A 13,635-nucleotide genomic window follows, 5' to 3' on the forward strand; every position below is an offset into this window, starting at 1 on the left:
AAGAGAACATGGCTACCGACTCTCAGCCGAGCAAAATGCACTCTTCGAAAGAACCCCTAAGCTATGAGAAGACCACGCAAGTTTCCAAGGCTGCGATAATAGCAAGGTTCATCAGCCAACTTGAGAGTGCGCGAAATGACAAGAGCGTGCTATCTATCTTATCAGGCAATGAACTAGGTATTGACGACAAATGCAAAGCGATGGAAGACGTAGGACAAATCCCAGCTATCACTGAAGAGAAAGAAGCTATATTGCTTGAAAATGCACTTCGGCTTCAAGGCTCGCATAGACTTGCTCAATCGGTGTGCTACTATTACAACGCCCGACATACCTCAAAGGACAGAGTGTGGTGCAAGGCACTAATTGAGGCTGATATTGAGATACGCTGGATTGTCCAACGAATGATCTGGGTTCATCAACAGATTCAAATGAAAAGGCCTATGATCTTTGAACAGCACCTCAAAAAGCTGAACCAAGAGTATTGGAGAGCCCATAGGAAACTATGGATCGCAGAAGATGGTATTAACAGTCGATAAGCAACACGAGCATTTGCATTCCAAAGAAAAAAGATCGACTGGTATCTCTCTAAGGAACTAAGCGAAGATTGTGCGGGACAAGGAGGTTGCTGTGGACGGACATGCGGATGTTGCGAAAGACCATGGAAGATTGATGGGCTTCGAACAGAAGGGATGCAAGACCGAGGTCACTGCACTTCAGCGTGCTCATGTTGTCTAAATTCCCACGGCCTCGATGGTAATGATATTGGAGACGAGATCACAGACCTACAAGATCTTCACTTTGATACTACCAACACTCAAGATATCGCGGACCCCCATACCTTGCGTCTGCTCAAGGGTTATGTTTTTTATTTCTAAATGAATACAGACAGCAATAATACTACTAGGGGATTTTGCTTGATATCGGGCATAAATTGCTTTATCCGTGTGAAAGAATCTGGATTCATTAGCCTTACTAGGATACTACTAGGGGATTTTGCTTGATATCGGGCATAAATTGCTTTATCCGTGTGAAAGAATCTGGATTCATTAGCCTTACTAGGATACAACTGGTTTATCCCCTAAATAGGTTCACTATATTCGCTATGTTCGCTATGTTCTATATCTTCTAAATGGTTCTTCGTTCTTTGCTTTCCAAGGTTCATACATTATATATCCAAAGATGGTAAGAGCTCTAGTGAACTAATCCTAAAATACGTAACTGGCCGTCATTCGTTTAAGCTTAGTTTATTCTGTTACACTCTACTTGTTACACTATACTCAGCTTCATCTCTACTACGGGTAAATTCTCTACCATGGGCAACAGCAACAGCAACCCCAATATGAAGCCATCCAAATCTGCAAAGTCCGATAATGACAGGGCCATTGAGCCCTCGTCAAGCAAAATGCAATCCCAACAAACACCACCAACATACGAAGAGAGTACATAGGATGTGATGAAGAAATACGCAAATCAAGTGGAACCCCCGAGGATCTATTGGAACGAACCACTCTTGTCAGACATGAGTATCGATAAAAAAACGAAAGCTCATTCAAAATGCTCCAGATATAGTCTTTATTGACGAGGAAGACCAGACACTAAGAACTCTGAACCTTGAGACTCGGCTAGAAAATGCAAACTGCGACGAGCTTGCTCAAAGGGTAGTCTACCGCTACCATTTACTCAATGCATCATCGGAACGAGGCTGGTGCAAGGAACTGATTAAGCTGGGTATCACCCTACGATGGATTGCCCAGCGTAGAATATGGCTTGAGCAAAAGTCCAAAGCCCCACAGACACATCAAAGACAGTATATGTCACACTAGGATTTATCTAAGCTCGTGGCCTGTGAAAAGCAAATCTAATCCCTCAACTCAAGCTACTGGGAGAGTCATAGGGAACAATGGGCCAAGTCAGACGGAATATGGAGCGCGTCGGCGAACCGAACAATAAAAAGGCAGAGAAAACATGCGGATTGGTATCTCTCGGGTCTGCTTCATGAAGACTGCGCAAATCGAGGGGGATGTTGTGGACGCAAATGTGGATGTTGCGAGAGGCCACGGATGACTGTCAATATAGATGGGATCCGTGATCGAGGCCACTGTACCACAGCATGCAGTTGCTGTCTCAAGGCTCACAATATCGACAGTGAAAATCTGGAGATGAAAGACGTGGATGAAGTTCACCTCACATCTCGTAATCAGCACGCTTGGCGAATACTCAAGGGATATATCTTCTATTTGAATAAGATGGAATGAATATCACACCAGATCAGGACTTTTGCTAGTGCTGGAAATATTGCTTGGTCAACTTGAGTCACGTCCACGGGTGCTTAATGGAGTAATGTTACTGATCGGCTGTTCAAGCAAACCGGGGACTCGGTGCTTGGTATTTGGTGTTCTCTGGGTACTCATTGCTTTGTCTTTGCTTCGCAAAGATTGAAGGTGCAGCTAGAATAACCAACTGTCCCAAGGTTAGCTCTATCAAATGTTTTCTTAGTTGAATGTCACTTGAAACACGAGACAAGAAACAAAGATCTCCTCAAATCATTCGTTAACAGGGAAACTTCATTAAACTCAGAGTAAAACCACCAGAGGACACCGAAGTGCCCTCGTCCCCAAGACAAATGCCAATGCCATACCATAACGCCTATCGTCACATAAAGAAAAAGAAGAGAAAACAAGGTGAAGCTCTGATCATACAATCACAGACCACTGTATGTCAAAGACATTCCATGGCCAATTCTTCATCAACATCGGCGCAAATTCACAAACATCCGTGGAAATAAAACACATGGGTAGAGAAAAAAAAAAGGCATTAGTCTAAGAAACCCATTGCCTTAAGACTCTTCTGCCTCATCAACCACTGCGGCACGGAGTTCCCAAACCAAATCGTAGCATTCAGCTAGCAGGTTATTGACACTGCCCTGGCCTTCCGGGATATCTGGACCGACATAGAATTTCCCGTCGACTCGCATGTTATCAATCGAGTTGAGCTGTTTCGGTCAGCTTTGATACACAAGCAGTGTGGATAGTTACATACCTTCATGCTGTATGGGTACAGTTCGCGCGAATTCGCAACGCCTCCAGACTCTTTAACTTCAATCAAGCACCGGCGGAGAGTTTGAAGTTGGTTATAGACTGGGAGTAGAGCTTCAGATACAGGTTCTGATGAAATCAAAAGCGCATAAATGTATGCATAACTGCGACGAATAAGGTAGAGGAGCGTCTGATTATATGTTAGCCAAATCCACCAAAGAATACCCGAAAGAAAAAGGTGCTTACTCGCTGCGCGTGCAGATCTGCTGGCTGGCCCTCCGCATCGACGAAATTTCCATTAACCCGTGCCTCATCAATTCGGTCAAGCTTTCGCTGGTATACGAAAAGGTCGGTTTCGCGCAGTGACCAAGCTTGTGTTACAGATAAACGATCCAATTGGTTGCGGATTTCCAACAATCGTTCGTATTGTTCTCGGAACCGTTCATCAATTTTGCCCTCTCTGTATTTAAATCAGTCGATGTCCGATCATCCCGTTGGCAGGCTAGAACTTACCGCTCGAGCACAATTTCAGTCCACCGCCAACACCTGTGAATCAAAGACTTGAGGTCGTCCTGCCCTGCAAGAACATTTCCCTCCTCATCCACGAAGTTGCCGTCCTTTGATGTATTTTCAATTTTCTTCAATTGTTCTCGAAGGGCGTTTACTTCCGAAGCCGAGAACTAACAAATCAACCATCAGTTAGTCCTGATCAGATAGATTATACAATTATTCGATGCCATACCTTTGACCGAGTGTTCACAGCTGATGTCGACCGCAAAATTGAAACCAGTGTCTCGTGTGTCTGCGCCAAGGGAGGAGCCAATACGGCAAGACCCTTCTGCAGCTTTGCCAGTGACTGTTCACACTGTTCTAGGCGGCTTTCCAAGAGTGTGAGAAGAGCCGGTGAGTATGTGTTTCGGCCACGCTCAAGAGTTTCCCGTGTAGACTCTAGTGTCTTGGTGATTGAGTTCAAATCCTTCGAGCTGTAGAATCCAGCCTCTTCAAGGTGGTCGAGTAAGCGCTGCAAAGTCGTTAGTGTCTAGAGCGCAAAGCTAACAGCAAGATATCCTAGGAGTAAATACCTGGATAGTAGTCGCCAAGGAGTATCTAGGAAAATGTCAGTCACGGTCATAAGATGGCGGGGTAAAGACATCGTCACTCACACTGCGGGAGCTTCGTTGTTCTTCCCAACTGTCAAAAACAGCAGGGAAATCAACTGGAAACAATCATCCAAGATATAATCCACTATCATCGAGCGTCAGTCACCTCCAAGTCGAGCGCACGATCTACTGAACTCACGGCGATTGTGTATCAAACGGCGACCTTGCTCTTTACGAACCGAATTGAGCTTCTCAACTTCTGCGATCACTTCCTCATAAAGTGGCAGGACGTCGCGGGACTTTACGTACGAGGACTTGTCCCGTTTGATTAGGAGCAGTGCGTCGCGGGTTCGGAGCAGGTTTTCAAGGATGGGCTGCTCCCGCGGATCCAGCGGGACTGGCATGGCGGGGGACTCCATGGTTAGAAAATGCGATAAGTAAACACGTAGGAAAAAGCAAGGTTAAGAACAGGTTGAATAAGAGAAATAGGTTGCTTTGAAGGTAAAGACAAGTACAACTGATCGTATGTTTGAACCCCACCGGGATGTGATGTCAATTAATGAATGGATCGATTGATAGAGAGATCATGCAGATACGACCACATCGCACGGGCCCGCCGCGGTTTACTGGGGGATTATGTCATCTCAATCATTATGTCATCTGGGTCCAGCTCCGTTTGTGGATTAGCGGCAAGTCACGAGGAGTGGAATAGACTAAACCCAATTAGGCCAAGCCCTAAGCGAGGGCTTTTTCCCACACACGGCGCGTTTGCCCTGTTCGGGTGTCTATCATTGGCGTTCTCCTCTCTTCTTCTTTCCCATCCCCAACTCTCTTCAAGACACCCAGTCCGGTCAACACCACCCGTCGACATGTCTACCGCCGAGCTCGCCTGCTCTTACGCCGCCCTCATCCTGGCCGATGACGGTATTGAGATCTCCGTACGTATCCAAAATTCCTTGAAATTGGTGGGATAGTGGAGGCTTGAAGATCACACTTGAAGCTTTATTTATTGTGTGAAATTGAGCCTTCGGAGAAGCACAACAAGCTGCTGCAAAACCACAGATATCAAGCAACGATTATGCGAAAACGTTGACTGACCTTCAATCTTCATTCAGGCCGACAAGATCCAGACTCTCATCTCTGCCGCCAATGTCCAGGAAGTTGAGCCCATCTGGGCCTCCATCTTCGCCCGGGTAAATACCTGATCCCATTCCACAACCCGCGCCAATATCGAAACAACCCGAACATGGCCGCGCGCGACAATTTAAGATTCGATAACTAATTCGATTTTCAACACAGGCCCTCGAGGGTAAGGACATCAAGGAGCTCCTGACCAACGTCGGCTCCGCTGGCCCCGCCTCCGCTGCCCCCGCTGGTGCTGCCGGCGCTGCCGCCCCCGCTGAGGAGAAGGCTGAGGAGAAGGAGGAGGGTAAGTTTTGATATACACCTCGAGTTTGTGAGACACGGTACTAATCCCCACTACAGAGAAGGAGGAGTCCGATGAGGACATGGGCTTCGGTCTCTTCGACTAAGCGTCTTATCTCCATATCGAATTTGAAAACTCGTTTCCTTTTTTCTCTACCCCTCAACCTCTTTTCCTATTGCCGCATAGCGGCTCCCTCGACGATTCTCTATTGTACTCGATACATCACGACCCCCGCTACGACCTAGAACCCGGGGAAGAAAAAAAGAAAATTAGCAAAAGAATTCAAACGGACACGGACATTCAATGATGACTGGGTGCTCGGTATGCCTCCGCGTCATGATGTGGCCGAGGTAGACTCGATCGGATACCGCTGCGATTCCGAAACTATTGTTGCTTCCTGGATTTTAGGGAAATTGAAGAAAGACGTTTGGCACACTTCTTGGTTTGTCCATGATCAAAGTTCTGCTTTGGTCTGGCGAGTAGATGTATGATTCGTTTTCTCGCCCTCCACATGGATCCAGCTAGTTTAGTTTGCTCGGTCCTTGTGTTCCGTCTGTCATGCGACCATGAACCAACAACGAATGCCGTCTGATTCTTATATGGGGTACTTGTTCGTAGGCCAGGTGGCGTAGTGCCGTAGGGCTGATCGTCGGCGTCGGAGCTCTTGCGCATTGGTGTTCTCGATCTCAATGTCATATTCGGTTGAGCGCAGTAGGTCTTCGTGGTTATCGCTCATCAGACTGGAGTCCTCGTCGACGATACAAAACACAACATACATCTATAGACTTTTAAAACAATTAACACCTTGGATCTATGATTGCATCGATAATATCGGTGAGGTGCACTGCTAGTCATTCCAAGGCTGTGTTATCTCGAGCAACACATCCTACTACGTATAATTATATCGACAGTATCGACCATATATGTCGGATTCAGTTACCAGTTCACTATCAAAACAAACGCTATGCTATTCCAAAATTTTCCGATGTCCAGCATCAAACGCATGCAAATCATCCCCCATCCAAAGACTTTTGAGCTTGAAAGCAAAGTTCATATTCGACGGTATATAGACAGAGGCCATTGCTATAGATCAAAGAGCAACTTTCAATATTTAAGAGATCGCGGAGAGACGAGGTTCCTCAACAGCGTAGATCCGGAATTGGAAGAAGATGACTGCATCCTCAACCATAGTTCCCAGCGATCCAATCAACCATGGGAGATTGGTGAGGAAATATTCCTTCTCTGTAGAATGACAAAGAATCTATATCCTCAGTGTTAGCTTGCGTCTAGATTATAGTACAACTTGGAGTATCACTCACCCCTGCACCGTAAGTCAAGTTTCCTAGAAGAGAGAGAATAAAGAACAAGAGTGACAATCCTAGACAAATGTCAACACCGGCCTCATATGCGCATCGAAATTTAGTAAGAGATTACCTTCGCACGACTTTTGGCTGTAGTTTTTGTAGATCTGAGGCAACCTCGCTCTGTAATCAAAGTCAATACCAATTCATCGGCCCTAATGAGATAAGATACTCACCCTAGGTAGCATACGGCACTGAAATACCCCAGCACCAGCCCCCCAATAGCCTCGTCAGAACCATTGTTATTCTCCAACGGCGCCGGCTCCCACATCCCCGTCTGCCAAGCCGTGGTCCAACCAGCCATGCCAATGAGGAAAATCCCAACAACACTAGCAAAATTTTTAACCCACGCCTTACGGCCATAATCATTCTCCTCGACGATCTTGGCCAGAGTATCCTCGACCTCGCTCTCGCGCCGACCACTGGCGTGATAACGGCGCAGTGAGCCCGACGACCGGCGCCGCGACTCGGAAGACGCGAGGGAGTCACTGAATCGCCGCCCCAGCAATGGGGTAGTTGGGTCTGGGGTCTCTGTGGACGAGCGTCGGCGATGGAAAGGCTCGGGACGCGAGTTGCGCACTTTATAGTACACACACTGTGCGATCAGTACACCGTCTGCGATGCAGAAGTATACTGCGATCGCAACGATTACGGGCACGAGCCCGGATAGTAGGCCGCCAGCGAGGTTTGCGACATCACCAATAAACCAGACAAAGACAAAGAGGAGAGATATAGCTTCTGAGTTGCCATTGCGGTAGTTTTCAATGAGTTGGGGCACCTATACCAGTATCGTTAGATATGAATCGTGCCCACTTTGGCTTTCGAGGTGCGAATCCGGTTTATCAAGCTTGTTGAACATACCAAGAGGAAAAACCAGCAGGTCATAGAGACTGAGCCCAGGAGACCAGATGCAGCCTCCCGGGCTGTGAGAGGTATAGGGCCTTGTTCCATGCTTTCCATGTTCTGCGACAAATGTGTGTTGAAGTGAAAGAAAATTGCGCGGGAGATAAGAGACTATGACACAATCTACTTAGTCCCGCTATGTCCAAGCTTTCAAGGGTCCATGCACATACGAAGAGAAAATCTCTTTGAAATATGATAATATGCTACCTATTTATATCTAAGTATGTGTATGTTAAAATATACTGAAGATTTTTTAAACTAAAAACATCCATGTCAATTGACTAGACCTATCAGCGTGGGATGATGCGCAGCAGCCAAGCATTGGAGAATTTCCACAGCCAATGACACACTCCATTATGGTCATGCAAGTCTAAACTACAATATGTGCTACATGTATACTCCGTATACTCCGTACTAGTTAACTACCTACTACGATCGATTTAAATATGCAATCTACATCGGTTATAACTCCTATATAATATAATATTCTTAGTTGAAATGGTCCGAAAGAGGTATGAGAAACATATACTTTGATTCTATATATCTTTCCCGAGACAACGATCCATATCGCCCGGATTAGTTGGAGGGCTCCAGACAGACGATTGAATAATTCTCCTTTTTAACCATGATATATGCTGACTTTGCCAAAAAAAAAAAAGATACCCATATTCTCTGTGTGTGGTTTTTTTAGTTGACCGTAATTGTCTAAATATCCCAGAGCCACGCTATAAATATTGTACATAGAATCATTTAATTACTTTCTATTGTACTCGGACTAATATAGAACTCATGTTCATCATGAAGTTGCATTATTCCCCTTGCATAATCGCGAGTTCGTCCTCGAGCATGCTGACCGCGAAATCTCCAAGAGAGTCCTTGATAGTGCCGTCTAACAATCGTTGGCGGGTTGTTTCCGAGATTGCCGCCATGGCCTCCAAATAATTGGTCAAAGGCGCATAGTCCACAACCACTTCGCTCCAGTTGCCTCTATCGACTCCGTACTGAGAAAGGAAAATACGGAGAGTTTGCAACCCCTCGCGCGTGAGCCACCCTTCAAGGGCTGCCGGATCCCTGAGTGGTGGACGTGAGTGTGGGATATCGAAATGCTCTGTATCCTCGTCCTCATCCTCAAATCCAATTGGATCTTCATCGTCTGATGGTACGTTGGGGGGACGGGCGTCATGGTTGATCTGGCCAAGGAGATCCTGCAGCCAATTTCCGCCACCTCCAGCAGGAGCTGCATATATGGGCGTGGGTTCGGATTGCTGCTTGTAGGCCTCGGATTCGTAGGGGGAAGAGGGTCGGAGGAAGACAATCGACCAGCCACAAAGTGGTTGGGAAGATGGGTTGTCACTTTGGCTATATCGGACAAGACCACATGACGAGCGATGTCCAAAGTGATCTCTGGCGGATCATTAGGCTCTTCGCCAGAGATAGAATCCGCGACTTCCATAATGAGAGAAATAGCCTCGGGGGTATTCCAAAGATCCTTTGCACGGGCGATGTAGAGTTCAGTAAGCAGCTCATGAGCGCCTGTAGGAGGCATCTTGCCCCATATTTGCTTAGGAACGTGCTGGACATCAAGTTCCTGTGCTAACCTGCTGAAAATCCACGGGTAGCGAGCCATGGCGAGATGCAGCTGTCGGCGACATTCTTGGGGCTTGTTCAACCGGAGGTATGCTATTACTAGTGAGCACTGAATATTGGGGAGGTCGGCCCAGTCGCGACTAAAGCGTGTCTGGGTGCAGAGCTGCACGAATTGTGCGTATTCTCTACCTCGGAGCGCGAGGTGGTCAATGAGCAATCTCATGCAGTACGGATCGCTGCTATCCAGACTGAGCAAGAGCTTGGCCCATTCGTAAGCGGTTCTCCATGTACCCTTCATTGCTAGGTTGGAGATGTACCTCCACCCAACAAGCCAGAGCTCTCGGTTCTCCGCGTGTATGAAATCAAGTCTGGCTTCGCCTTCCTTGAGACGATTTGCAAACGAAGAGTGTACCGAGCGTCCGATATTGAACAGAGCTCTTTCCATCAGATCGGCAGACACAGCATGGTCGCCTTGGTGTTTGGCAATCTCCGACACTTGGAGAAGCGTAGAGATATGGTATGGGTTGTATTGGAGGTGTCCAATTAGTCTCTGTGGGTCCATCGATTCAACACAGAGGTCAAACTGTCGTTGTACATCTTGGTAGGCAGTGTTGTGTACTAGACGGTAGAGAGTCTCCCCGGAAGGAAGCTTCTCTACAGTCTCCATGCCTAGCCCTCCACTTGGAGCACGAGGCCACTCGTCTTTACCCTGCATAAGAACATTGCGTCGTAATGTAACTCCAGCCAGACTTTGACCTCGGCTGGCTGGACTGTATCTTCCCGTCAACGCCTGAGCAAGGTCGACCATTTGTCGATTGCGATCTCGACGACGGCCCGTTCCATTATCCGCCGGCTGATCAAAGTTTTCTAGAACAACATTTCCAAACAGTCTGCGCATCTCATTCGTTGCATTGAGAAATTTGGGTTCGATGCCGAGCAATTCACTCGTAGTCTTTGGGAAAGAGACCTCGGGAGTGTGTTTGGTAGATATACCTGTGCTAACTGACGAGTGGCCACCTGTCGACAACTCTTTCAATGCCCGATCGATTTCATCCAGGTCTGCTTCATTTGATTTTGAAGGTGGGGTATTGGCGGGATCGGAGGTTTTGGCTGCCTTCTTCTTTTTTTTCTTGTTGCTCTTTTTGGGCCTTGTTGGGGTTGGTTCAGGCTCTGGTGTTTGTGCGCGGGGTTCCTCCTCAATTTCCTCCTCTTCCTCCTCGTCCTCATTTTCGGTATTCAGTAAATCAAAGGCATTGAATTTCGGTTTCGCGGGGCGCGGGGCTTCGTCTTCGCTTGACTCATCTTGTTGGTCGGATTCTCGCTGCTGTTCTTGCTCACGCAGCTTCTGCAGCTTTCGGATTGCTCGAGAAGACATCCTATGCACTGAGGCAAAAGCCTTTGAACGTGTGGAATAAAAGCTGCCTGCGAAAGTGGGAGCAAAAGAAGAATGCTCCGAAACAAAACCGCGGGGAATGACGACAGAGACTAATATGGATTAGCGCCCTTTTGGATAACATTTACACGTGACTTTCATCTTGAGGAGACCGAGCTCCTTGACAAGCTTGACACCTCATCTACATACAATCTCGGAGTTATTATCTGCTTTGCGTAAGGCACAGAAGTTTATAAGCCATCATATTTACTGCTGGATCAATGCGTTGGGCGACTGCTCAGGCCTGCCGTACTGCTCGGCGTGCACCAGTATGGAACATTGCCGCTAAACGGCCGTGCCCTTTGACTTTCAACCAGCTGCGAGGTATTCGGCCTTATTCTGGCGGCAGACGATCATCCCACACTCCGGTAGCTCCTCAATCATCTATGCATCGCCGTAACCTCTCCCTCGCCGTTATCTCGACCGTCGTTGCCTCCGGGGCATGGTATACCTATCAGGGTGATACCGTTAAATCGGCAGCAACCCAGATCCGGGGTTTCGCATCGAGTGCCCTCAACTCCGCTTACGCAGAAGGACCCGCCGAGTCTACGCGACGTGCACTGCTGGTCAGCGGCGATCAATTCTACACCGCGACGCTCTCCGGAGACCAGCCTCTTGCCAAGCATACAGACGATTCAGATCGCCAAGTCCTCGAGATGTTGACTCCCGAGCAGGCAACCCAAAAGCTTCGGAAGAACGAGGAGTCATATTTGGTCAATCGGGGCAAAGGTGTTGTTCGTTACGATGTTGTTCAGGTTCCCAGCAACTCCCCCATTGAGGACGACCATGCGGAGAAGATAGTGGAGATTCCAGCGTCCGTGGCTGCTGTCAGCAATGGCGAGCCGAGCAGTGACTGGATGTTCTGGGGAGTTTTCGACGGTCACTCGTACGTTATTTAAAGGTTGGATACTTATAATGCAAGTACTAACTAGAAATTAGGGGCTGGACCACATCTGCGAAATTGCGCAATGTTTTGATCTCATATGTGGCCCGTGAATTGAACACAACTTATAAGGCTGCTTCTGCCGATCCATCTCTCCTTGTGCCAACATCCGAGGCTATCGATGCCGCTATTAAGAAGGGGTTTGTCCGCCTTGACAATGACATCGTACATGAGAGCTTCAAGGAAGTCCTGAAGTCTAAATCACGACGGGTTGCCGCCGAGCTTCTTGCTCCTGCTCTGTCGGGATCATGTGCTCTTCTCAGCTTCTATGACTCCCAGTCCAAAGACCTCAAGGTTGCTGTTACCGGAGACTCTCGCGCAGTTCTGGGCCGTCGCGGCCCTAGCGGCAAATGGACTGCTACTGCTCTTTCCGAGGACCAGACTGGTGGTACCCCATCTGAAATGAAACGTTTGCGTGAGGAGCACCCCGGCGAGCCATATGTGACCAAGAATGGCCGAATTCTCGGCCAGCTTGAACCCAGCCGCGCTTTCGGTGATGCCTTCTACAAGTGGAGCCGGGATGTCCAAGATACGATAAAAGCGAAGTTCTTTGGGCGCACTCCTCATCCTATGTTGAAAACGCCCCCATATGTCACCGCCGAGCCTATCATTACTACCACCAAGATCGATCCCTCCAAGGGCGACTTTGTCGTCATGGCTACCGATGGTTTGTGGGAGATGCTGAGCAATGAAGAAGTTGTCGGCCTGGTTGGTCAATGGGTTGAGCAACAGCAATCTGCTGCTGCAGGCACGGGTAGCAAGGCTTGGCTACAGAGCTGGTTCGGGTTCGATGGTCAGAAGAAACTGCCCGTGGAAACCGCAACCGACGGATCGGCCGAGGGCCAACGGCGTCCCATCCGCCAGCAGCAATATGATATAGCTGGCGCGGCTACTCGATTTGTCGTCGAGGACAAGAACGCAGCAACGCATCTTGTGCGGAACGCAATGGGCGGAAAGGATAAGGATATGGTGTGTGCGCTGTTGACACTACCCAGTCCTTACTCTCGCCGATACCGGTATGGATATCCTTTTCATGACATTAATTTTTAGCGGTTTGGCTAATTTTTCTTAGTGACGATGTTACCGTTGAGGTCATCTTCTTTGGCCAGGGCCCTGATTCGCGCACTGTGGAAGTCAACCAGGAAGCGAGTGCCTCAGAGCAGCCTCCGAAGTCGAAGCTTTAGGCGTCCGTTTTGTTTTTATCTTTTATTCGTGACATTTCCAAAGCATTTTGAAGGGTGGCGGGCTTTTTTTGATACGTTTTGCAATCTACTTTCTCCGGTGGGTCCTCGCTCCTGGGTATATGTCAAGGCAAAGACAAGATACTAGGGATATGTAGATTCTCTAATCTTACAAATTATCTACAATGTCCCTGGTTATACGTAGAAAAATTGTCTCTGTGTTTTAAGCCTTTTACCTCCAAGGTTCGTACTCCGTATTGTAAACAGTAGAGTGATAAACGCAGCATGTTCACTGTACTATTATTCCCATTCCTGGCTGTATTTCTGTAGCTACTAATTGTGGTTTTACATACAACATCTTTCATATTATGCTGAGCCACCTGGGCACATGAGTCAGATTATTAAAGTTGCACGTCGTCAAGGATAGAGGCCGCATACGCGGCCGACTATTCTTGTGAGTGAGAAGTAAAAAAAATATTGTACATGAATGCGGATGGGCAAAGGCAGCAATGCTATATGATGGGCCTCGAAACTAGTCGAGTATCCTAGATTGCCATTTCGCAGGGGGGGTTGGACCAAATTATGAACGTTGACGCGCAACCCCAGAGTTCAATCTGCACTGATCCTATCCGAGCCGGCTCAGAAGGTTTATACCAGTTGCCTAGAG

The 13,635-nt window shown here is 47.8% G+C and overlaps 7 protein-coding genes across 7 annotated transcripts; 3 read left to right on the forward strand and 4 right to left on the reverse strand.

Annotated features, from left to right (window-relative positions):
* Nucleotides 1-8: 8 nt before the first annotated feature.
* N7487_004172 (uncharacterized protein) lies at nt 9-875 on the forward strand (the record flags this gene model as incomplete). The annotated part of the gene is given in 2 exon segments (XM_056871919.1): nt 9-519; nt 538-875. 2 exon segments carry the CDS (start codon nt 9-11, stop codon nt 873-875), a joined length of 849 nt encoding a protein of 282 aa, XP_056729639.1.
* Nucleotides 876-2,836: 1,961 nt separating this feature from the next.
* On the reverse strand, nt 2,837-4,709 carry N7487_004173 (uncharacterized protein; the record flags this gene model as incomplete). The annotated part of the gene is made up of 8 exons (XM_056871920.1): nt 4,335-4,709; nt 4,199-4,280; nt 4,118-4,142; nt 3,778-4,056; nt 3,549-3,715; nt 3,282-3,495; nt 3,040-3,225; nt 2,837-2,992 (listed from the first exon to the last, which is right to left on the reverse strand). The coding sequence occupies exons 1-8, from the start codon at nt 4,552-4,554 to the stop codon at nt 2,837-2,839; spliced, it is 1,329 nt and encodes a 442-aa protein (XP_056729640.1). The 5' UTR covers nt 4,555-4,709.
* Nucleotides 4,710-4,788: 79 nt separating this feature from the next.
* rpp1 (ribosomal P1 domain-containing protein) lies at nt 4,789-5,667 on the forward strand (the record flags this gene model as incomplete). Its single annotated transcript, XM_056871921.1, has 4 exons — nt 4,789-5,073; nt 5,251-5,328; nt 5,435-5,564; nt 5,621-5,667. The coding sequence occupies 4 exons, from the start codon at nt 4,789-4,791 to the stop codon at nt 5,665-5,667; spliced, it is 540 nt and encodes a 179-aa protein (XP_056729641.1).
* Nucleotides 5,668-6,156: 489 nt separating this feature from the next.
* N7487_004175 (uncharacterized protein) lies at nt 6,157-6,339 on the reverse strand (the record flags this gene model as incomplete). The annotated part of the gene is made up of 1 exon (XM_056871922.1): nt 6,157-6,339. One exon carries the CDS (start codon nt 6,337-6,339, stop codon nt 6,157-6,159), a length of 183 nt encoding a protein of 60 aa, XP_056729642.1.
* Nucleotides 6,340-6,672: 333 nt separating this feature from the next.
* Nucleotides 6,673-7,882, reverse strand: N7487_004176 (PQ-loop repeat-containing protein; the record flags this gene model as incomplete). The annotated part of the gene is made up of 5 exons (XM_056871923.1): nt 6,673-6,822; nt 6,881-6,939; nt 6,996-7,045; nt 7,099-7,700; nt 7,784-7,882. The coding sequence occupies 5 exons, from the start codon at nt 7,880-7,882 to the stop codon at nt 6,673-6,675; spliced, it is 960 nt and encodes a 319-aa protein (XP_056729643.1).
* A 752-nt stretch (nt 7,883-8,634) lies between these two features.
* On the reverse strand, nt 8,635-10,787 carry N7487_004177 (transcriptional repressor TCF25 family protein; the record flags this gene model as incomplete). The annotated part of the gene is given in 2 exon segments (XM_056871924.1): nt 8,635-9,184; nt 9,196-10,787. The coding sequence occupies 2 exon segments, from the start codon at nt 10,785-10,787 to the stop codon at nt 8,635-8,637; spliced, it is 2,142 nt and encodes a 713-aa protein (XP_056729644.1).
* A 278-nt stretch (nt 10,788-11,065) lies between these two features.
* Nucleotides 11,066-12,971, forward strand: ptcF (type 2C protein phosphatase ptcF; the record flags this gene model as incomplete). The annotated part of the gene is made up of 3 exons (XM_056871925.1): nt 11,066-11,730; nt 11,784-12,803; nt 12,860-12,971. The coding sequence occupies 3 exons, from the start codon at nt 11,066-11,068 to the stop codon at nt 12,969-12,971; spliced, it is 1,797 nt and encodes a 598-aa protein (XP_056729645.1).
* Between the last annotated feature and the right edge of the window lie 664 nt (nt 12,972-13,635).

This window comes from Penicillium crustosum (genome assembly GCF_028827405.1).
Source record: "Penicillium crustosum strain IBT 35664 chromosome Unknown utg000002l_segment0_segment0, whole genome shotgun sequence".
NCBI lineage: Eukaryota > Fungi > Ascomycota > Eurotiomycetes > Eurotiales > Aspergillaceae > Penicillium > Penicillium crustosum.